Source organism: Rhipicephalus microplus, chromosome 6, assembly GCF_043290135.1.
Source record: "Rhipicephalus microplus isolate Deutch F79 chromosome 6, USDA_Rmic, whole genome shotgun sequence".
Classification (NCBI taxonomy): domain Eukaryota; kingdom Metazoa; phylum Arthropoda; class Arachnida; order Ixodida; family Ixodidae; genus Rhipicephalus; species Rhipicephalus microplus.
In genome coordinates this window covers 162,206,274-162,230,766 of record NC_134705.1, presented here as the reverse complement: position 1 = coordinate 162,230,766, position 24,493 = coordinate 162,206,274, and the positions used below count along the sequence as shown (strand labels likewise).

Genomic DNA, 24,493 nt, shown 5'->3' with positions numbered 1-24,493 from the left:
GAAAAGTGGGCAGATGTCATACTAAAGGCCGACAAGCCACTGCAAGAGAATCCTGCAGTTTGGGAAAGGCATTTCGACTCAAGTATGTAATTCTTACATGTATGTAATTCTTCCATTTTTAAGTCATTAGAAAAGTGGAGGTACCTTCAATTTAACACATTGGCGTGTTTGACGGCCTGGTGGGAGACACGCCACGTGGGCAGCAGAGCCGTGATGGAAAGAGCCAGACTAAAGCATCACGCGTGTCCATTTTCTACTTAGAGGGCTAGAACATCATATGCTACGCGGAATAAAACACAGAAGGTGTAGAATCTTTTCTTGTACTGTTTCTAATAAACTTGTATAAAACCACCAGTATTGATTGATATGTGGAGTTCTAACGTCCCAAAGCCACCATATGTATATGAGAGACACCGTTGTGGAGGGCTCCGGACATTTCGACCGCCTGGGGTCCTTTAACGTGCGCCCAAATCTGAGCACACGGACCTACAACATTTCCGCCTCCATCGGAAATGCAGCCGCCGCAGCCGGGATTTGAACCCGCGACCTGCGGGCCAGCAGCCGAGTGCCTTAGCCACTATAGACCACCGCGGCGGGGCAAACCACCAGTATATTATTTTCGTACATGCTTCTACTGCATTTCAGAAAAAAAGCTGCATGACTTCCACTATTTGAATTACTATAACAACCCAAACACTGTAACTCATCTGCGAGTGACACACGCCGGGTTGTTCCAACCAGCCAGTCTGCGGGAGCAATTCTCATAAACTGCTTTTTATATGACATGCTTTTTTGATAGTTTCTTGACGTATACAACAATAAACAAATAAGCCCATCAACATCGAAAACGCTCCAGGATTCAAACTGAGCACATTCGAATCCTTTGCCTGCCCAGAGGCAAGCAGTCGACGCGAGAAACGCACGGATGGATGGATGGATGGATAATTATGGCTATACCCTTTAGATGGGGCGGTGGCTAGCGCCACCAAGCCGTAATACCTAATGAACCAAAAATTAGATTTATTTTTTTTTCCTTAAATGCACCACCATGTCGTAATACTTATTGAACCAAAAACTAGATTTATTTTTTTCCTTAAATAGTGAGTTTGAGGATTCGCACTTTGCAGCGATGGGTTCAATTTTCACTCGTGCCTTGACTTTAGCCACCAATCAGATAACCTCCTTCTAGTTAATTCTACCCGCTTAAAGTCTATTTCGCCCTCACTGTCCCTAAACCCCAGTGCTTTGAAAAACTCTGCGCCATCAACCTGAACTACAGGGTGAAGCCCTTTACAGAACATTACCAAGTGTTCGGCAGTTTCCTCTTCCTCTCCACACGCACTGCATACCTACCGTGTCTACCCCTTCGTATTTGGCCCGATATGTCTTTGTTCGCAATACTCCCGTCCTGGCCTCAAACAGTAGAGAAGTACCCCGAGTATTATCATAGATCCTTTCCTTGGCTATTTCCAGCTTAAAAGTTCGATAGATCTCTAGTGTGGACTTCTTAATCATGCCAATCCTCCACATATCGGCCTCAGCTTCCTTCACCTTCTTCTTAACCGATAATTCTTTTTGGTTTGGCCCCCTGCAGTTTTCCAAGTATTTACCAGTCAATTTTCTGGTTCGCTTCCGCCATTTTGTACCGACATTCTTCATGTACAAGTAGCTGAAAACCTTCCTAGCCCAACGCTTCTCCCCCATTTCTCTCAATCGCTTCTCAAATTTTATCTTGCTGCTAGCTTCCCTGCCCTCAAATGATGTCCATCCCATATCACCTTGTACTCCCTGATTTGGTGTATTCCCGTGAGCTCCTAAGCCAAGCCTACCTATTCCACGTTGCTTAATTTCTAATCTTGCTTTAACTTCTGATCTCATGCATAAGACCACATTGCCGAACATCAGACCAGGAACCATGACCCCTTTCCATATTCCTCTCACAACATCATACCTATTGTAATTCCACAGTGCCCTGTTTTTCATTACCGCTGCATTCCTGTTACCTTTAGTCGACACGTATATTTCGTGTTCCCTTAGGTACTCGGCCCCATTGCTTATCCATACGCCCAGATATTTGTATTTATCTGTTATCTATAGCGTGACCTCTTGTATTCTAAGCTCACTACCGTCATTGTCATTAAAAATCATGACTGCTGTTTTTTTCTTACTGAATCTGAAATCTAACCTATCTCACTCGTTACCGCAGATGTCCACCAATCTCTGCGAATCTTCCTTGTTGTCAGCCATTAGCACTATATCATCTGCGTACATCAATGCTGGTAGTGCCTGTTCAATGAGTTTTCCTTGTTTGACGAAATAAAGTTCGAAACCCAGTCCACTTCCCTCTAATTTGGCCTCTAATCCTTGTAGGTACATCATGAATAACAAGGGTTACAGAGGACACCCCTGCCTAAGCCCCCGTTTCACCTCTGTGGGCTTAGACACCCGTTTTTTCCACTTTATAACTACCTTGTTATAAAGGAAGCAGAGACCGATATGTGGAGGATTGTCATGAATAAGAAGTCCGCACTACAGATCTATCGAACTTTTAAACAGGAAATAGCCAAGAAAAGGATCTATGATAATACTTGGGGTAGTTCTCTACTCCTTGAGGCCAGGACGGGAGTATTGCGAACAACGGCGCCCCCGCTGACGACGCCATCGCGCGGCAGGAACGCGCTTTTGGGCGACCCTTCGGAGTCCGGTCATCAGACCTTCCCATTCTAGCCACCCTAACTTATGTGAGTGATTGAATTACTCCGGTGGTTATTGCTTTAATGGCCCAGCAGCCCAGCTTTTCCTCTGGAATCTGTATATTAACTCTATGAGTGAATGCTTTCAAAGAATCGGCAAAGTCAATCTAAATAGGTCGCGAAAATCGGAACTAAAAATGGTCTGAAACCTATTGCGACAGATGATTGAAGCGCGTCTAGGTTAGAGGGGGAGAAATAGAGAAAACAAAAAATAATAATTAAACGTTTATTTTGAATAGTATTGAACGAAATTTATTCCTTGCAAAAATGAGTAGATTACTTTAATAAGCTTTGGTAGGTAGTTGAGCGCCCAATTTTTCCCGTTTAGTTTCAGAAACAGTGGGCACATGCACAGAGCTTGTGCTTAGTTCGGCGTATTACCAGGTCAACGAGGCATCGCTCACCTTTCCGTGGTGGTTTCGTGCGTACCTTCAGAAGTTTACTTTTTTATGAGCATTTCATAGCACAACTAGCTCACAGAATATGTATAGATAGCCGCTCCTGTGACTGCCGACTGATTTTGCTGGCGCACGGCCGGCGTGCCCTCGCCTTTATTGACTGGGAACGCGACAGGCTAACCAACAAGACGCTGTACTCTACGACTGCCAAAGCTATATCTTCAAGACCGCTGTCTCGCTGCAAGTGGTTTTCAACGATTGACCAACGTGGCTTTGCGAACAATTGTGCTCGTGAGCACTTGTCTCACAATTGCATCGGCGAAGTTTCTTGTGCATATTGCAACTACGTCATGCGGCAAAAAAAAAAAAAAAAAAACATTGCTTCCACAATCTTTGTTTCTTTCCTCTCTCACGTGCAATTAGCGAGACACAATTAAGGCGTAATAAAATCGCGCAATAATGAAAGCACGTAGCAGGTCAGCAATAAAAAAAAAATTCTATTTCGCGCCATGTAAGACAAATGCACGACGTCGCTACCGCTTCTGATCGTAACGTCAAATTTTTGTATTTCGTTTTTGCTGTTAGTTGTCACCTCGTCACGTAGAAGGCGACGGTAGCAACGAGCCGCCGATGGGTGGTGTTCTCTGCGATGGGCTTTTGCCAAGAAAAGGATTTATGATAATACTCAGGGTAGTTCTCTACTGTTTGATGCCAGGACGGGAGTATTGCCAACCAAGACATATCGGGCCAAATACGAAGGGGTAGACACGGTATGCCACCGGTATGTTGTGTGTGTGGAGAGGAAGAGGAAACTGCCGAACACTTGATAATGTTCTGTAAAGGGCTTCACCCTATAGTTCAGGATAATGGCGCAGAGTTTTTCAAAGCACTGGGGTTTAGGGACAGGCAGGGCAAAATAGACTTTAAATGGGTAGAATCAACTAGAAGGAGGTTGTCCGATTGGTGGCTAAAGTCAAAGCAGGAATGAAAATAGACTTTTCACTGCAAAGTGCGAATCCTCAACTTCACTATTTAAGGGCAAATAAAGTAAATGTAACTTTTGGTTTGTTAGGTATTACGGCTTGGTGGCGCTAGCCACCGCCCGCTCTAAAGAGTACAGCCATATTTATCCATTCATCCATCCATTCTTCTATGGAAGTTACGCTACCAGTTTACACAGTTTAAACAGGTAGGTGTTCTGTTGTTTACATATACCTTGGAATCGGCGCGCGAGCTGCGGAACGGTTTGATACGAACCAGTACTCACCTCGCACCCTGCCTCAGCCGTTGAGTTCAGTGAGTCTTGCCGTAGCGGATCGTTTGAAACATGGACGAATACATCGCCCGCTTGCACCATAGCCTGGAGGTTCTCAAGCTGTGCGTCTCCCTGTGCAAGGTATCGACCGACGACGCTTACTTCGTGAAGAACGCGCGTGCCAAGCTAGTCGACGCAAGCGAGCACCAGCGGCGCATCGACGAATTGTTCAAGCAGTACGAAGAGGTGAAGGAACGAGAAGCGAAGATTCTCACCGACTTGGAGGTCCGACTGCAGCTCGCCGAGTGTCAAGGGTCGTTCGTCGAGAGTCTCCCGCCCAAGTCTCAGCCAAGCGGCGTCGCTACTCAAGGTTCGTCTCTGGCCGCCGGCGATAGGCCTTGTCGCCAGCAGGTTACCGCTGGATCCAAGCACGTCACGAACCTCATCGCTCCCCTAAGCGAAGAGGAATTCTCCAGCGTCCCCAAGTACATGAAGGGTCGGTTCACGCTCGCCGCGATCAACAAGCTCATCGACGGTTTCAACAAGGCGATCGCGTCCAAGTACGAACTCTTGGCGCTCCCCAAGTCCCGCCTGAAGGAGGCCCAGTGGAAGCGTGTCACCGCCTACCACACGCAGGAGACCGCCGAGACCAAGAGGCTCAGCTTCGTGGTCGATGCCGACCTGACCGGGAAAAGTGGCGGCGGGGCTGCCTTCGAGTCAAGTCGAGTCGTCACCCAGTTCGTGGTGGTGATGCGACACTGCGGAAGGATACGCGAGATACGGGGGCCCGAACGCATAGTGCGTTACGTGGTGGTCTGATAAGCAGCAGTCACGAACTGATCTCAAAGCACACCACGTCTTGTTACTGATGCGCTCATAAAAACCTCGATTAAAGTTTCAAGGCCATTGTGGCATGCTTGGATGGCATTGGATTTTTATCGCCCTAGTGTGCTTCGCTTTGCGTCTCTCAATGCCCTTTTTTTTTAAATATCCATGTAAATTTACTGTACAACTTTCTAATGCTTGTTTACTACTGTCACAATACCCCTCGCTTCCTCACATATAATACTGCTATAAATATCTTTATAAAAACAGCACGAAAAGGCAACGAATAGGGTTTTTGTGACTTTGTGTTGCTTTCTCGTGCCCTGAATGTTTGCACTAAGATTTACCAATGTTATGAAAGCATAACGACCTGATTGGCATATTGTCGGCATTTGTTCTCTTGGCTGTATACCTTTACTACACCTTTAGTTTTTATATAACGTGTTCTTGAATTTCAGTTTAGACTTGAGTTACAGTATTGAATTACAGTTTAGACTGAGTGAACAGTAACACAGACTTCAACTGGTTTAGTTTCCACTGTTTGGTTGTGACATGGCCAATCAAAATTTAAAAATAATCGTTTGTGTATAAGTATCAAGCCAACCCTGGCTAAAACTTATACCTGCACATAAAATTTGTAAACCTGGAGAATCCATGCGGGCACCTTGCTACTGCTGACATCTAAACAATGTTCATAAAAGAAACTGCCAAGCCCTTCTGTATTGAGCATTTGTTGCTATAGCGTACACCCTGCATCAAAAGATTTTGGGCTGTGAATATTTCGTAAATGATATATTCCCACCTCATCCAAATATGGCTTCTAATTGAATGTTCCAGGCCTTCTGACTTCTTGCAACTTATACAGGCACCCAGTTAGAAAACTAATGCACTAGCAAATTGGAAATTCGCATTTGCAGTGAGGCATGTGTCCGGTGAACTTTTGCTACCAGTTGTACATGCACACAACCGACAGTAATGCATCTCCACAAACAATTCAAACAGGAGCGACAAAGTTCCCGCTACAAAGTTCGTTTGCTAGTTTGAGCTTAGCTGGAACATTTTTTCAAACGGTATTGATAGGCAACTGGTTGTTTGTTTACTATTGTTTCAGAGACAACCAGACTTGAGCACCCATGTTCTGTTCACATATACCACATCTTCAAACGAATGCTGCCCGTTAACTTGTATTTGTTGCACACTGTCCTTCACTGATGCACTTATTTTTGATTTCTCTTGTATGTACCACCCATTTCCTTCCTTGCTCAGATTACATATCTACAGTCATCAATCGATAAAATAAAGCAAAGCTGGTGAACACTATCAATACCACACCAAGTTCACCTGTGCCCCTTTCAGGGCACTTCTATACGAAATATGCCTCGCTGCAACATATGTTACTGTGGCTGGTTAGAATGCCACCTGCAATGCAGACATTATTAGCATACGCTTCAAATTGTGCCTTGAACTTCTCGTACTCGTTATTGAGCTTATGCACCTTGGCTCGAGGCAAGTATTGCATTGAGCTCAACGGCACGCCGTTTGAGTTTGAACATTGGTCTGTCACTTTATCGAGCACAGGTCCATTCTTTCGAGACGCACAAGCACGAACTCGAGTGATGCAGTCGAAGTGTGATGGAGAACCCCTTAATTTGATGTGGAACAGTTGAATGCCTCAAGGTAAAACATGCAGGCTGTCAAGAGATGCCAAAACGAACAGATCCAGTGTAATCACTCCCACCAGCGATCTTTTCCACAGAGTGTGACTCTGCATAAAAATGCACTTGCATTCTTCTTGCATAACGATGTGGCCATCGGTGATGGTAATGAAGATCCTTGACATTGTAACCAGCAGCAGAACAACCAGCGAATCCACTACATTACTATGGAAAGTACGAGTCGAGTAGTGCACAGTTGCCCCATACCGTACCGTGAAATATTGAATACCATTAAATTTTCTACATTCCGTCACGAGGTGGTTGCCTCGACATATTTCGAAAGGGCCGATGAAAAGCGCTTTTCCGAATGGCACTATTTGATATTCTGTGGTACGGTACAGGCCTGCATGAATCCACACAAACACAGCCAATAAATATATAGAAAAAGTTCTCACTTTATTTCGTTCATGCTTTTTCTTTTTCATGCCAAACGGCAAGGCAAGGCGATGTGAAGCGAGAGAACCTGCGCAATTACACTCGTAGCTCATGCAAACCTATGTACAAGTACAACCACAACTAAAGACAAATGACTCAAGAGTCACATTGTAAAGGTTACCCTCTTTGTCTTTCTCTTTCACAAGACTCTATCAACAGAGTTTCAAAAATAAAAGAGTAGCACAGTGCAAGAGGACGCCTTGTGTCTTCTAACTTAGCAGTAGCTGGCTCATTACAGCTCGCTAACTTCACCACACATTTAAACGGGGCTTTGACCGAAATAATGCAGAAGTGAATAGCAGTGTAAATAAATTGTTTTCATGCACAGAACAAACATTCAGGGAACTTGAGACAAACGTGAATACACACAATACAGTGCCTGTGTTGTATCTTAAATGTATGTTGATACTTTCTAAAACATTGAGCGAGTGTTCTTTTGATGCACAATTCATTATTATGAAAAGGGTTAAAAAAAAAAAGACATTAAAATGCCTTGTCTAAAACTTCACTGCAGTGCAAGGAACATTACTTATCTCTGTGTTAAATGTCTAAATATAAATGCGTTACTTTACTGCACATTTGAAATGCATAAGAACTTCAATATCAGTTTACAATTATTCAACTTGATTGGTTTTTGACTTGGCTTAAGTGATAACATGCGAGTGCCCATGGGCTGAAGATGTAGTATTCATGCGATATTCGTCTCTGTTGCCAACTTGATCAGCTTTGAACGATGTTTCGACACTTTGGAAATAAAATTAATATCTTGATTTAAAGAATTGATACCTTCAATCTCCCAGTTTAGTGTACACGGAAATCAAGCCAGTGAATGCATAACCCAATTTTTCAAATCGCACAGCTGTTTGGTACAAAGGATTGCCAAAAAGCTCTACCTAGTTATTACTTTTAGATGCGTAAACACGACAATTTGCAAGGATCCCAGATTATTGTTTTAGCCACAACAGCCTTTCATGTCATAACAAATAATAGTTTTGTTAGTTTCTATTTTTGCCAATTTTTTTTTTTCATAACCTTACAATTTTCCGAAAAGCTTTTTTCAGCATTGGTACACTCAATTTTTATCACTTTGGCTTGAAAACAGTGTTTATAGCGAGTGCAACAGATTCCAAGTATTATGTTGAGAATTTCGCCACGCCGCGGTGGTCTAGTGGCTAAGGTACTCGGCTGCTGACCCGCAGGTCGCGGGCTCGATTCCCGGCTGCGGCGGCTGCATTTCCGATGGAGGCAGAAATGTTGTAGGCCCGTGTACTCAGATTTGGGTGCACGTTAAAGAATCCCAGGTGGTCAAAATTTCCGGAGACCTCCACTACAACGTCTGTCATAATCAAATGGTGGTTTTGGGACGTTAAACCCCATAAATTAATCAATCAATTTTGAGAATTTCTGGAAGGGGTAAAAAAAAAGCTTATATTCAGCCACTGAAATGAAAACTCGAAACTTCCTAACTTTTTTTTTTTTTGCAAGAAAAGCAAATACCATAGGGCTACTCTTTGATATCTCAAGGACCAAATAACATTTAATTCAGCATACGCTAGGTAGCCACTTTCTTATAAATGAAATAAAGAAAAAACTATGGACCACCTCCTCGAAGGGAACCCTGATGGGATGCGAAGCAGCAGTGGTGCGCACAGTGCTGACCCGGTTGAAACAGGCGTCGACGTTGGTGTTGAAAGAACAATTTGAAGCGAACTCGCTGTAGCCTTTACTCGAGTAAACGTTTGTTTGACACACAAACACGGGAGGTGGGACGCGTTGAAGACACTTGCGCTCGGCTCCCTTGGCCCGCGTCTCGTTGGTGTTACTGAAGGACCATGGTGTTACCTACGCGCCGTCTGTATTAGCGATCGCGATAGATGTTCTTGACTCGCACCTCGTCGGTGTCGCTGGCCTTCCACTGCCGACGCTTGTGTTTGGCTTCCCTGGCTCGCGCCTCGTCGGTGTTGATGTCGCCATTCACGAATACGATCGGCTTCGCTAACCTTGGCAACACCGACGACAGTCAAGAAAGGCACCCGCACACTAGCAGGAAGCATGCCGCAACGGCGTCCCGCCTGTCGGCGCGATCGCGCGGCAAGCAGCGGCGCATTGTCCAAATTGTCAGCGCCGCAAGATTCTCAAGGCATGTGTAGCGCGCGCACTCGCCGGCTCGCCGCTTCTTCTCGCCGACAGATGGAGAGAGGTGGCCCGGGTATGATGATGCCCACGTGAAAAGTGGGCTGGAGCGCTGCGAGCTGTGGAGAGGGTGAAGCGAGAGAGCTGACATGCGGTGAGTGCGTGGCAGGCGAGGGAAAGAGAAAAGTTACCGCGCACTGCTAGGAGGGCATGAGCTCCTTGGCACAGCTCCAACACCTGCCACAAGGGGAGCGGTGCGGACGGAGGGACAGCGATACACAGGCTAGTCAAAGAGCTGCTTTGCATCTAAAGCTTGACCGAAGTTAAAAGAGTGAAAAATAGAAATATCTGCACACCATGTTTATGCAGACATACAAAAAAAATGTTTTTAAAGATTAAGCAGGAAAAACAGGCACAGTTACTGGAAACCTGCTACCAAGGACAAGTTAGACAGTCATGGATGGCACCAGCTGACAATCTAAGCTATACAGACATTGCAATAAGGTCTTTGTGTCAGCACAATACAGATAAAATACAACAATAGCAGCAACTTTTCTTGCAACACTAAAAGAAAATTGACAATAACTTGTGGAAAGACTAGACAAAGGAGACTAAAAATGCGTTCCTTTGGCTGACATGAATCAAGCTTTTCTGTTCCTTTCTTTTCTAGTTTTTTTTTTTCCCCGCTAGTGAAAAGGTTGTCTTCCACTGGATGATTTGGAGCAGACATGAATTTTTGGGGTTCGATATTCAGTCCTGCTACGCATCGCTGAACCGAAAAGCTCCGTAGCAGATCTCTTGGCTGCTTCAATGCGAAATTATGAACACAACAGAATGCATTACAAACATTGCTGTGCAAGATAAAGGACTTTTCTGGCTAATTACTGTGCTTCCACACAAATGACTAGCAGATTTCATTGCAACTGACGTGAGTGCACAACCACTAAACGATGCTGTTCAAACAGCCCCGACAAGAGGTACACAGTGGACCAGATCCGATTTTCAAACACAAGCTAGAAATTTGCATCTCTTCATTTCTGTTCACCATAACAGTGTATGTGCAAGGAGTAACATTGCCACAGGGAGGAGCTACTTATCAGTCGTAGCGAAAACACAGATCCAGGTCAGGATGGGGTGACAGCACTCACAGCAACAAATACATTCAAGCATCACATAATTTTTTTTCTTGCTGCATAAGTGTGCATTTGTAATTGAGTGTACATTTTGCAATGGTAAAACGTGCTAAGAAAGAGAGACAATGTGAAATGTTTAGAAAAAAGCACGATAAAACTCGCAGGCAACACACAGTCCCAAGCTAGCTAAAGACATCATGGGTTTTCATTTTTTTTTTACATCCTAAAGTTTTCGTTCTAAGGAATCACAAGAAAAAGTGTCGCTTCAGTTCACTTAGTCAGCACCCGATAGCTAAGGCATGATCGGTTTTTTTTTTTTTTTTTTTTGGGGGGGGGGGGGGAAATCTTCATTTTCGGCAGGCGACTTGCATATGCATCCGTGCGACCCGGCCGAGACTTTGGCTTTTGCGCACTCAGTTTTGGGAGCACTTTCTTGACAAATACACTCAAACGTCATAACAAAGCCGCATATGCCACGAAAATACTTCGTTACATTCGAAAATTCGTTATAAACGATTATTTGTAGCACTGTATTTATAGCAAAGCTAGTGGTTGCTTACTTCATTACAACCAATAATTCGTTATATTTGAATTCGTTATATTGAGGTGTGAGTGTAACTATCACCAATACGTAACGCGAAGTGTATAAATGCTTCCTAGTGTTCCAAACACAAACCTCGCCTACAGGCAGTATCTGCAGCGTCGCATCCACATTACGCGGTGTTGTACGAACGATAGCCACTCTGAAGAACGACGCTTCATGTACACAAGGCGTCTTCTAAAAACGCAAGCAGACAAACATGCTCTGCCTTTTCTTTTCAGCACCAAAAATTCGGCTCGACAAAGAATAGAGCATTAGCAAAAAAGGGCTCGTGAAAGGCAAAACTATGCACGCTCTGATCCAAGGTGAAAATGAAAAGACAGTCACTTTGCATGTAGGCGGGACATGGAACTGAAAAACGAAGCAAGGTGCTGGCAGGCGAGTTGCATTTAGAAGCGAGCCAGCAGACGAGGACCTAGAATGGGGCGTGTACGTTTGCGGCACTGCTGCTTTCTTGCCGCATGCGCTTGAGCGCTCGCAGCGCCCTCTTGGCGGCCGTGCACTTGGCGATGCGCTTGTTGCGACCAATGCCGACGAAACGGCCCTTGCCAAAGACCTCCACTCGAATCCGGACCTTGCCGTTCAGGGTCATCTCCGCGCGCCTGGAAAGGAATACCGTTCCTTTAAATGCTGGGAAAGAACTGCAGAGTAGACTATCATTAACCAAAACCTCAAGAATGCTTTATTTAAACCTCTGAGGCAATTTTTACACAAGACGTTTGTGCTAGTTGTGTCGACTAATCAGAATAAATAGATATAATTACAATGTCTTTATCATTAATTACTACAAAAAAAGCAAATAGAAGCATTATGGCATGATTCTTGCTACAATTGAGTATCAAGTGCCTTGGAATAATGTTGTGGAAAATTTGATGCATGTACAGACAGTTATCGATAGGTCTCACCTGAAACCTTTAATGGAAGTTGGTTTACATTTTGAAAGATCGGAAAATATTTTGACTTGAATTGAAGAGAGTTATTTCGCACAAACCCAGCACAAACCTAAACAAACGAGAAGTTGAAGTTTTGGCAGCGATTCCTTTAAACGGATTTTCGCTTGACGAGATTTTACTGTATACCTAAATATTGTACGTAAAAAACAGCACAACGATCTAAAAGGACTGTTTCTGCATTTCACATTTATATGAACGGAAAAATAAGCTCTAAATTGAAGATTGATAATAATGCCTTCACAAGATCTTTCTTGGTTCGGCGCAACGACACAAAGTTCAGCCTCCTCGACTAAACAAACGAAGCACGAGCCAGTGCCCTACTTGCCGACCAACTAGCGTGAACCAACACTCTTCGTGGTACTCACTCAAATTTGGCAGTCTGAGGTTCCAGCTCTAAAAGTTCCCTGATTGGTGACTTTGGCACATGCGTGCTGAAGTACTCTGGAAGGAGAAGCGAAAAAAAAAAAAAAAGCATTTTCGTTGTGCTTTTATGCAGAAATAACTGCGTGTTTAGTAGGATACGCATGAAAGAAAGCGAGGTGAAGCATGCTTAAATACAAATGTCAAATACAGTAGACTCTCGCCAAATATGTCAAATACAATAGATGCCCATACCGATTACTTGCTTTAGCCTTGTAGTAATTAAATTATACAGGCAATATCAAGTTTTGAAGGAGATACGTACTTGCACCCTTCACATGTTAAGAAATATCTGGGCTGAATTTCATCCTGATCTGGCTATCAGAAGTACCACAAATATGTCTAATCTCAAGAAATTGCCCGAAAATGGATCGAGGAAAAAACGCATTTTAGAGGTATAAATCAAAGCTCATCTATGCGGCAAAGATAAGTTTTCCAAAATAATTTCTTCCATCATGAGAGCTTGGCAATCAGGGTTAATTTGAGCATGAAGCTTCATGTGAAATGCAATGGCAAGCTGCCATGGGACAATTTCCAGGGGACTCTAGACAATGAGCTCATTCCAGCTTTTGATAGCTACCTTGTTCAAGTTTAATTACAATCTACTTTGAGATTAATTACAATCTACTTTGAGATTAATTACAAATCTACTTTGAGTTTATTTACAATCTAGTTTTTTTTTGTGAAAGTAGAGAACCGAAACTTGTCAAAGCAAATAGAAACAAACAATATGTAATTTGAAAAAAAAACTTGCACTTTTCAACTCTCACCTCTCCGCAATGTGCACCTAAGTTCAAGTACACGGACATTCTTGGACTTCAGCCAATTTGCAATGCTGCCATCAGGGCGGGGGATCAAACCCATACCCTTGAGTTTGGCAGCACACCATCTTAGTTTAGAGTTGCCAGCTTGAACAGACTAGCGTAGCTCTCGGCAACTGACTGCAGCAGACGAGTTTGCGGATACCAGAAGTAGACATACCTATCTCTGGCTTCATCATGGCATAGTACACCTGCCAGACCGTGTCCAGGGACATGTTGGAGTCAAGGAAGATGGCGCCAGCCACCGATTCAAAGATGTCGCCGAGGGCCTTGGGCACTTCCACCTCCTCGGCCTCCTCGCACTCCTCTTCCTCCAAGTAGTACTCCTGCACGGAGAGAGGCTGGCCTGTAGGACGTGCAAACTTTTGGAAAGAAGTAGAGCGGCAAGTGGAGGCTAAGCCTAATAGCAGGGCACCAACACGGGCGAAAGGAACATACACAGAGACTGTTGGCAAGAGTAAGTGGCCATTCAAGACCAGTCTTTCTTCAAAAGAGAGAGACAAGCAGGGAGGTTAATAGAGCACTGACAAGAAAATTATCATTGATTGTTTCTTCGCACTGCATAAAAGGCCAAGCCCTGGTGTCTAGAAAGTTTTTTGCTAAGAGCGAGTGCACGCTAAAAAAGTGATGACAGTGTGTTTTTATTAGTTAGTTTAGTTCTTATGGTACCATGATGTCATAACGTGGTCTGAGCTTCTTGTCAAGTGCTTCAGCAAAGTATTCGTGATTTTTACAGCGCCGCTCCCCGCCGGGACGCCTTTGGTGATGCACAAGTGGTCATTTTCAATGCTTTAGTGAAACACAAAGGCCATTTTGGAAGTTTTGGCATTTGCTGTCATCACAACTAGCCGCACTGCTGCATGAATTCACCAGATTGGTACTGTAGCCTGATGTCACGTGAGTGTCGATGTCGGTAGGTTTGCCACTGGAAAATTGACTTTAATATTGAAATGAAGTACTTTATCAGCATTTGCTGAGCTTTACACTAGTCCAGAACAGTCTCTGTATGCAGGAGATTTGCATGGCAGAGATTTGCATGGCCTTTGTGAAAAAGCTGTCAGTACAACTCTCACCCGGTGGCACCCCAGATTTGCTACACTACATCGGGGAGGGGCAAAAGAAGAACAAAATAATGAAATAGAGAATGTGTGACACATATGCATTGAACATGCGTGCCACTTCGTTCTGTAGAACTACTGTCCAAATGAAGTTCAGCAGGTGGCGCCACGCAACACTCTTAGTGACATCCCACAACATCCGTAGTCCCAAATCGGGCCATGTACCGCATTTACTCGCATAAAGAACGCACTTTTTTTTCTCTAAAAATCGGAGCAAAGTTGTGGGGTGCGTTTATTACGTGGGGTTAAATGTTATGAGAACCTTTATAGGAGAAGAAAAAAATGCGGTAATGCAAAGATAAAAGGTTAAGTCGCTCAGCCTTTCACAATTTACATACGTGTACATCGTTTGGAAACAGCTTCCTTGTTGCACTTAACTCATCTTCGGTGGTCTATGGCTCTATCTTCTGCAAGCTGCCCCCTCCCCCCCCCCGGCCCCCAGCACAGGCAATAAACTCTCTTCTCACAATCCTTAAACTGCAACAGTGGTATCTGCTTGTGATCTCGAGGGGCGCCCACAAACTGCACTCACCGGGGAACAGGAAGGATAGTTATAGCGCGAGAACAGAACGACCACAAAGAGACAAGAAGGACACGAGCGCTCATATCCTTCGTGTCCTTCTTGTCTCTGTGTCGTCATTCTGTCTTCCGCGCTATAACTATCGTCATGTTACACCAACTAGCCCAAGCTGCCACACTTCTAAGGGAAACAGGGAATGAAGGGACAGTTAAGAGTGAAGAAAAAATAAAGTATGCTAAAAAAGAAGGGGGGGGGGGGGGTCACAGGAAGCGACCGACTTTGGTTGGTTGGCTGGCGCAGGCAGTTTGGTGACCTTTGCTCTGCTGTGTGCTTATCTGCTGCAATGTCTCTACACTCCCATCCCTCCTGAACCCCCCCTTTGGTGCACAGATAGGATGGGAGGGGATGGAGACGTGCGGCAGGCACAGATGGAAAGAAAAGTAACAGGCACGCGCACGCGTCAATGGGCGAATGGGGGGGGGGGGGGGGAGGGAGCAAGCCAAGGTGGTTTAGGGGGGTCGGCAAAGTAATAAAAAAACAGAAGAGAGCACACATGTGAGGAGGCGCCAGGTGTCGGTTAGCCAGAATAGGGGATGCGTTTATTACAGATAAAAAGAAAAGCAATAGGGCACGTGGCAACGGTCGAAGAGAAAAAGGGGAAGCGAGCGAGGTGGTTGAGGGGGGTTAGCAGAGTAATAAAAAAATTGGCAGATCCCACCAACAGTGGGAATCGATGATATGCAAAGCACAAATGAGAAAAGTTGATATGTCACTTTAAAATCAGCACAACAATACAAGACGGAGGTATATAATGCCCTACATGACTTCCATGTCATGATTATCATGTTTGGATGTGCCGTTTACCTTCGTCATCTATTCACGACACGTGATACCAAATTTAGTATATGTAGAGCTAGCGAAACGGCCGCGAGCACGCAATGAGCATGGTATGTTGTCATGTTCTTATATGAGACGCATGTCAGGATTATCACGTTTGCACCAGTCATATACTTTCGCCATTGATTGACGTCACGTAACACCAAATTTTGTATATGTGGAGCAAGCAAAACGGTCGCGAGCGCATCATGAAGCGCCCAATATACTCCTATGTAGCACTAATGCACGTGCACGCTGGGCACAGCGACGCAACGTTAGCAAAACGCGAGCACTCTATAGTCTGACGCCAGGCGTGAGGCGCGGCCCGACAGCAACCGGCGCGAAATGCAACATGCTGCATTACACGACGATGCGTTACCCAGACACCACTGCGTCTCCCCCTTTTTGTGACGGAGGGACGCCGGGCGCGCTGAAACGCACATGCGTCAGAGCAACGCAGCGTGGCGCGCACCTGCGAGTATACATGGCAGGACCGGCGCCTGGCTTGGCAACGCCGGTGTGCCGTGACGAAATGAACGCCGGCGAGCCCGCACACCGCGCCACGTTGAAATGTATTGGAGCCTTGACTGTGGCATGTAGGCATGTTCTCACATGACACACCTTTCATGATTATCATGTTTGCACCAATCACTTACCTTCGTCATCCATTGACATCATGTAAGACCAAATTAGGCATATGTGAAGTTAGCGAAACGGACGCGAGCGCATCTTGAGTGTGGCATGTAGTCATGTTGTGGCATAACACGCATGTCGTGATTATCACGTTTGGATGTGTCATTTACCTATGTCATCTGATCGCATCATGTAATACTGAATTCGGTACATGTGAAGCTAGAAAAACGGCCGCGAGCGCTTCATGAGCGTGGCATGTAGTCATGTTGTTACATGACATGCAAGTCATGATTTTCATGTTAGGGTGTGTCGCGTGTGTTTGCCATGCAATCATGTCATACCATACCAGATTTGTAACATGCCATGTGAACGAAACCACCGCAAGAGCAGCAGGACCATGAAATGTAAATCATGACATTCATGACAAACGTATCAAGATTTTCATGTTATGACTAGTCAAACATGTTCTTCAAACAGTCATGTTATGTCATACCAAGTTTGGTATTGATACCATTATCAAAACGGCCTGGAGAGCTAAAAGTTGTAGGTGGATACATAGACAGACAGACGGACGGACGGACGGACGGACGGACAGACAGACAGACAGACAGACAGACAGACAGACAGACAGATAGATAGATATATAGATAGATAGACAGACAGATAGATAGATAGACAGACAGATAGATACACTCAATGTCCCCAAAGTTCGCTAAAAAATGCTTCGCATTTAAAAACGGAAAATATCCAACGGGTGAGGACGTGCCAGGTGTCGGCTAGCGGGCCTGCAGCAGATGAATGTAGGGGTGCATTTATTACGCGAGGGGGGAGGGGTCCAAATTTTGGTGCCTGAAGTTGGCAGTGCGTTCATGATGCGAGTGCGTTCATTACGCGAGTAAATACGGTATTCTGCACACTGCCCAATTAGGTCACCATAAAGCCCAACCCAGCAAAATTTTGAGGCTTGTTTTTTGGGACAGATGATGTAATAATCGCAGCTCAACATTCCTAACTTTCGTACTTGCCTAATTGGTGGGCATCACATTCATTTTCGCATCATACATTTATGAGTTGTATTTCTTAATCCGCCATGTGCAGGGCTGGTCAAAAATTCCAAGGCCGTTATCTTATGCATTCCTATGGCAGCTTGGCCTGGGAAGTTTTGACACCTCTGTACAAGTACAATATTGTATTTCAAATGTACCCACTATTGTAATGAGAGAGAAAGAAATATAAAGGTTGACTGACTGATTGAGATTACATGCCATAAGTTTCATGTAAGTTCGACAAATGTTTAATAACAATAGGCGAATAATACTAGGATAACCATGACAACATGTTTAAAGTCATGCAGTTGGTGCATTCTGCATTTCATGTACCTATCTTATCAACTAAGACAAAGACAAATCACAAAAAAAAAAATTATATTAAGTTTATGGCCCCATACATTGTGTTGTAGTGTAGAGTGGATGGCAGCACAGCTGCAGAGGCTAAAAGAAGGAAAGTGCTTATACCCAACCACTTGCGCAAGAAAAGAATCCCGCAATGATAACAACAAAGTCAGATACAAAACTTCTAACAGAAAGCTTTTTCTGTAGCTAAAAACCTTTGTTGTCAAAGGGCTTACCTCATGGTATATAAGACCATTGTTCTGTCTCTTCATCTCAACAAACCTCTGGATGACTGCAAATAGGCCCGGTGACACATTCTTAAAATACCGATGAAAGTCGTATTTCACCGCCAGCGACGCAAAGAAGGTGTTGTTCACCAGCGCCGACCTCAAATCGGTCAACGTGCCGGGCGAGTGTCGCTGGGGGTCATCATAGAGGTGGCGGGTTATCAAGTAGTCCAACACTGCATCACCCAAGAATTCAAGCCGCTGATAACAGTCTGTGAGCCGATTGTAGTGATACGACGCGTGAGTGAAGGCCTGCAGCAGGTAGGCCCGGTCCCGAAATCGGTAATTGATGCGTGCCTCAAACGCGTCGTAACCAGAGAGGAGCTCGTCTAACTGCGTTCCCGCGTCGGGCACGACGAGGGGTGGCTCCAGCGTACCGTACAGCATGACGCCGAAGTTCGCGAGGGTCTCCGCGGTGCAGTTCTGTGGAAGCACGTCTAGCCCCAACCAGGACATGAAGAGGAGAGTCGCGTGAGGACCGCACGACACAAGGTAAGCACCGATAAGCGCTTCAACACAGTCCGCAATACTCTTGTCGGGAATGCTGTGCTGCGTCAGAAGATTGTATGGCACGTAGGGTGCATTATCCAAGGCCTGTTCATCCGCAAGAACCTCGTCGAGGTTGCGGACCTTGTTGGACCGTTCGGCGAGGGTCTGCCGGATCTGGGCCTCATCCATCTGGGTGAGCCCGGCGAGAGCCGCAATGTTCCAGTGACCTGCCGGAAGGCCAGACTCTATAAGAGCCCGTTCCAGTCCTGGAGGCACGGTGTAGCCGGGAGGAAGCCAGTTGTCGCTGGGCTCAAACTTGGTTGCGACCATGAGGCCGCCGAGGCGGCGAGCTCGACCGAGTCGGTAGAGGTTGAGGTTGCTGATTTGCCGGCTCCGCAGGTGGGACAGCTTGCCCTCGTGCACGCTCGGGTATGTGCAATAAAGGTGTGCCGTCACGGCGTACTTGAGAAAAGAGTCACCCACCGTTTCAAGACGTTCCAGGTTGATGCCATCATTGGCATTGGACATTGTCAGTGCCTGAAGCAGGATGCTGGGGCTCGGCCCGCAGTGACTGTCGAGGTCTGGCCGCTCATCAAAGCGAACCTGTGATGCATCTCCGCTACCGCGTTCAACAGAGTCCCTGTCAGGTAGAAGCTCGCCAAACGGCAGCACACTGCCTTCCGGCGTCAGCAAAGCTCCTGCTCCGCCAGCAGCCGCTCCGCTGCCGCGAACCGCCAGTGTCAGAGGTTCATCTTTTTTCAAGGGCCGGTCGTCTTCGTACTCTGCAATGAGCTTCAGGGCCTCTGAGACCTTACGGAAAGACTGGTAAATGCCTTTCTGAGTCGCGAGACTAGCTTCTTCTGTGCTGCACCTCCAGACTTCTAGTTTCTTAATACACTCCAATCTGAGTGCTGCGACCTTCTCTTCGACAAATGGATCAACCTCCCGTTCATCCTCCACCTCATCCACGACGGTGTCGGCGGACTTGCTGCGCTGGTCCTTGCTGCAGTGAGACAGCCAGTCGAGCTGTTCTTCAGGCCTTTTCTCATCTTCCTTGTCCTCTGGCTTGTCGCTGATCTTGAGCAACTGCCCCGTTTCATCTTCGTTTCCGCCGGCCTCGGACATAGACTCGTTCCACTCGGGCCGCGAGTGGAAGTCGAGTTCAGGCTCATCTTCGTCTTCGTCAAAGCTGTCCCAGATGTCATCGTCACGGCACGAGGCCAGGTCTAATGACAAGCCCTGCATATTGACGCTGCCTGGCGCCGAGATATAGCCCAACCCTGGCACTTCCAAGGAGACATATGAGCTGTCTTCCATGTCTGTGTCCCACTCAGAGTCCCAGCCCTCGGCTTCAAAGTTACTCGGAGATCCGTAGCGGATCCGCGGAACAGGTGTGGGCTCCCCCGGGAGTTTGGGCAGCGGTTTCCAGTCGAAGTTTGGACCTTTGGGTCCGCCAAGGTTCAGTGCGCTGACCTCGGCGTCAGCCAACTGGTCGTCGTCGGGAATGTGAACTTTGCTAGGATCAAAAGTGTCGATGACGAGCTCCTGGTCCTGAAATATAAACATGACACAAATCAAGACGCATACTTAGACAGAAGCGAGTTTGTTATAGAATGTATTGAAAAAGCAACAAAACCAAGGCATCAAACTCGTGACAAGTTTGACTCCACAGTGAACGCATAAAGAAAGCTAATGACAAGCTTAAAGTTTTTAAGCAAACCACGCATAGACAAATTATGCGCCGAGAATCCCGGCTGGCATAAAAAATTTGAAGGCAGCAGTATCACCAGTCTCTCATTCTGACTTCTTGTTTGACATTTTGGGGTAGTACAAGGGAAAGTTGAACGTGGTCTGTTGAACAGTCAATCTTATGCAAGGTGGCGTCATGAAACAAACCCCCTCCCTAAGCCCCCCACCTGCCCTGCCTTAAAAAAACAACAACCACTTGTCGTAATTACTCCCCCCCCCCCCTTCAAGACAAGCTGCCATCCTGAACTGGCCACTGGTCATCCTACCTGGACAAAATACCACACATACAATGCTTATTGGCTGACTGCGCTGCCCCTCAAACATGATATATTAATTGTTGGGACTTGACGTCCTAAAAGCCTAGAAGTTAATGAGGCCAACTGTAGTGAAGAGCTCCAGAACTTTCAACCCCCAGGAGGTTGACCTTAAATCTAAGCACATGGGTCTCTAGCATTTTGCCTCCCGTTAAATGTGGCCATCGCACGATTCTCGGGTGAGCAGTCATCATCATCATCACCAGCCTGACTACGTCTCCTGCAGGACAAAGGACTCTCCCATGTTTCGCCAGTCCACTCGGTCCTTTACTTGCTGCTGCCAATTTATACCCGCAAACTTCTCAATCATCTGCCCACCTAACCTTCTGTCTCCCCCTAACCCGCTTGCCTTCTACGGGAATCGAGTTAGTTACCTTTAATGACCAGCGGTTATCCTGTCTACGTGCTACATGCCCGGCCCATGTCCATTTCCTCTTTTTGATTTCAACTATGATATCCTTGACCCCAGTTTGTTCCCTAATCCACTCTGCTCTCTTCTTGTCTCTCAAGGTTACACCTACCATTTTCCTTTCCATTGCTCGCTGCGTCATCCTCAATTTCAGCTGAACCCTCTTTGTAAGTCTCAAGGTTTCTGCTCCATAGCTAAGTACCGGCAAGATGCAGCTGTTATATCCTTTCCTCTTGAGGGATAGTGGCAATCTACCTGTCATGATTTGAGAGTGCTTGCCAAATGTGCTCCATTCCATTCTTATTCTTCTACTTGAGGGTGAGCGGTAAAAGACCTTAAACAGTAGACCACCACTGCAAGTACGCCTCGGACAGTTGGGGAAGGTTAAGGGGCAAAGAAACTGCCTCCTTGCTCACCTGCTGGAACACAGGTGGTTGGTACGGCTGGGGCTGGCGCCACGCGTTGATCACCGGTGGCGGAGGCGAGAGGCAGACGGGCTGGATACCCGTGCGCTCCATCAGCTCGGCGACACGCTCTTCCTCTGCCTTGGCTGCCTCCTGAGCCTTTTGTAGAACTTCCGCCAGGGTCCAGCCAAAGTCCAGGGTTGGCCACTTGAAGCCCTCCGGAAGCTCCAGGCGTCCGACGCGCACCTCCCGTGCCACGGTCAGCCGCAGCTGCTCGGCCAGAAGCAGGGAGTTCATCCTACAGTGTGGCCCGACAATAAGCTTTTTTTCTTTGACCTTTGCTCGTGGTTCAACTTCGAGATATGGCTCTTTCACTGCCACCGGCATTTCTCATGCATGCCACCATTTCTAAATCATCCTTTTCAGGCTCAACGCTCTTTAAAGAAGCAAGACTTGGTGTATTTTTGCACACTGCTATCAATCATAGTGTTGCAAAAGTAGTGACTCTAACTTAGCAGCCTGTGCCAAACAAAGGCTCTCTCGGGCATGTTCTAACCTTAGTCAACATCCATACTATTTCCTAAAGATCGTGGAAAATGTCCAGATTTTGTTTCGCAGTTGTCACAATTTTGATCACATTCTGTTTCAAGGGATATGTTTTCCGATTAGTCATTGGCCCTAATCACACAAAAAAAAGCTGCTCCTAGCCAGGGCTCTTTGTCAAGTTAGCAATATTAACGCGATAAAATGTAGTGAAATGGCCTGCATTTATTTTAACTGTTAGAAATCGATGCAAATAGATGTTGCTTTGGTACTGGTACATACACAGCCCAATATTTCCGAGTCGTCATCGCCATGCTATAACTCTTGTCATCGCCTGAACATGTCTTGAACTCGCAAAGCCAGACTCAGTCTCCGAGGCTTTCAGAAACACTTGCCACGTTATCAGAGTCCGGTTTACAGTCTTCAGCAGTGCAACTACATACATAAACGTCTAAAAAAAATGGCTCTTTCTCTGCCACCTGAATTTCTGAAACGTCAACACTTTTCAATCACCATTTCAATGCTGAAAAATCTCCAAAGAAGCAAGACTTTGTGCTCTTTTTTTTTCTCTTTAGGCTGCCATCTATTGCCCACTAGAGTTGAAAACTGAAGCCAAAGCCAAAGGCTGACAGGAACTCGTTCTTGGTGAGCCCACGACAGGCAGGGTTGAGCGCAACTTGTCATTTGCGATACTAGTACAACCTCCAATAAAAAAGCCCAGTTCGGACCCGGGTGTTCGAGACGTGGGACGGGGCATTGGACAACCCACCTGTAGAGGATGCACGGTAGGCAAACGGCTTTGCGCCAAAGGGACGCAGGGAACGGATGGATGGCGCACAATTCGGGCACGAGGATCTGCTTTTGTTGCAGGCTCTCGCGCTTGGCCCGCTTGGTCTGCTCCGATGAGGTGGGCAGCGTCACCCCCTTGCGGTTCACGTATCGTGGCGTCAGCAAGTTGAGACGCGCCGACGTGTGGTCCACGTCCAGCAGGGGTTGATGACCGTCTACGACCCGAATCTGGTACTTTTCCCTGTGCAAAGGGGCACAAGGCATATATGGAACAATCCCACAAGCTCATCGGAGCACAAGGCCTATTAAGTTTGGAAGTACTTTAGGTGACCTTCACAGCAAAGAGTTTTCTAGTTCCCAAGCACAAAGTCAGTGGTTCTCAGCCATGGATGTGTCGGGAACCCCTTGTTGACTGGTGGAAGGGATGGGGGACCCCTTGCAGTGAAGGGGACAGAAAGGGGGGGAGGCGGGGTACCTAGGTACACAACTGGAGCGTGAAACAGGCGCCTTTTATTGCTACCAAAAACACCAAACAAACGTGCTGCACCACTTCAATTTAGATAGTTCATCAATATGTGGCACAGTCACGCTTTAACAAAGTTTCATATGTAAAAAGAATATTACAAATGCAAAAAAAGCGGGTGAGTGTTTCGCGGATCATAGAAATGGCTTCGCGCACCCCTCATGGTCCACGGACTTCCATTTGAGAACCACTACACTAAGTCATAAAGGCATTCAACTCTATCATGAAGCTGCATCCAACACTGAAATAGCGCCATAGTATCCAATACCCACTATAAGCATCCATCCATCCATTGGCCCATTGTAGCAGCGAGACAATTTTTGCATTAGTGTTTCGCTATATACTCAAAATCAAGTAGTGAAATAGCATGAGGAGCAATGATGTTCAGAGACACGAGCCTCATTCTTTTGCTGTGGCTATACTTTGAACGTGTTGGTGCACTAACTTTATCAGGCAATCCGTTTAATGACAATCTTAATGCATCAGCATTAAGATATTAATGCATTGGCATTTCCGGTTTCAGACAAAAACATTATTCAAGATATTCCATCAGTGCACACCCAATTGAATTACCACAGGTGCTGTTCTGAGTTTCCAGATGACACATTAAAGCTATCTTTTGAAGAGTGGTGCTGACAGTCAGCAATTGAAGGCTCAACCTCACAGTGGCTGCTGGTAATTAGTTTAAGTATCAGTCCACAACCAACCAAGTCCACAAACTGTAGGAGATACAACTGCTGTCTTCAACACTGTTGCCTCGAACTTGAAATTTTCAATCTTCGTGAACAGCCCCGCCATTGCAAAGACTGTGAGAGTAAAACCTTGCCTGTAGTATGCGTCAAACGTATCGAAGCCCGCATCTGGAAAGTCGCTGAGCGGATTCAGGTCGTGGCAGATCTCTGCCACATAGAAGAACTGGGGCTTGTCCAAGTTACGGTACCAGGGTGTCACCTACGAGAGTTACGAGGGAAAACATTTCTCATTAGTAGCCGCGCAGTGTCGTAGG

At 46.0% G+C, this 24,493-nt stretch overlaps 2 protein-coding genes across 2 annotated transcripts in view; one reads left to right on the top strand and one right to left on the bottom strand.

Annotated features, from left to right (window-relative positions):
* The first annotated feature begins 4,316 nt into the window (after positions 1–4,316).
* On the top strand, positions 4,317–6,551 carry LOC119168372 (SKA complex subunit 1). The gene has a single exon (XM_075866906.1). The coding sequence runs from the start codon at positions 4,479–4,481 to the stop codon at positions 5,223–5,225; it is 747 nt and encodes a 248-aa protein (XP_075723021.1). The 5' UTR covers positions 4,317–4,478; the 3' UTR covers positions 5,226–6,551.
* A 766-nt stretch (positions 6,552–7,317) lies between these two features.
* Dcr-1 (Endoribonuclease Dcr-1) overlaps positions 7,318–24,493 on the bottom strand; it is a 59,118-nt gene continuing 41,942 nt past the window's right edge. Inside the window, exons 15-21 of the mRNA XM_075866905.1 lie at positions 24,314–24,438; positions 22,945–23,205; positions 21,645–21,930; positions 18,217–20,307; positions 13,603–13,768; positions 12,567–12,642; positions 7,318–11,850 (exon numbers count right to left, since the gene is read on the bottom strand). Coding sequence (XP_075723020.1) covers positions 11,664–11,850; positions 12,567–12,642; positions 13,603–13,768; positions 18,217–20,307; positions 21,645–21,930; positions 22,945–23,205; positions 24,314–24,438 — 3,192 coding nt within the window. The 3' untranslated portion in view covers positions 7,318–11,663. The remainder of the gene's footprint in view (positions 11,851–12,566; positions 12,643–13,602; positions 13,769–18,216; positions 20,308–21,644; positions 21,931–22,944; positions 23,206–24,313; positions 24,439–24,493) is intronic.

Coding starts and splice junctions, on each gene's coding strand:
- LOC119168372 (XM_075866906.1), top strand. CDS start 4,479: ATGGACGAATACATCGCCCGCTTGCACCATAGCCTGGAGGTTCTCAAG.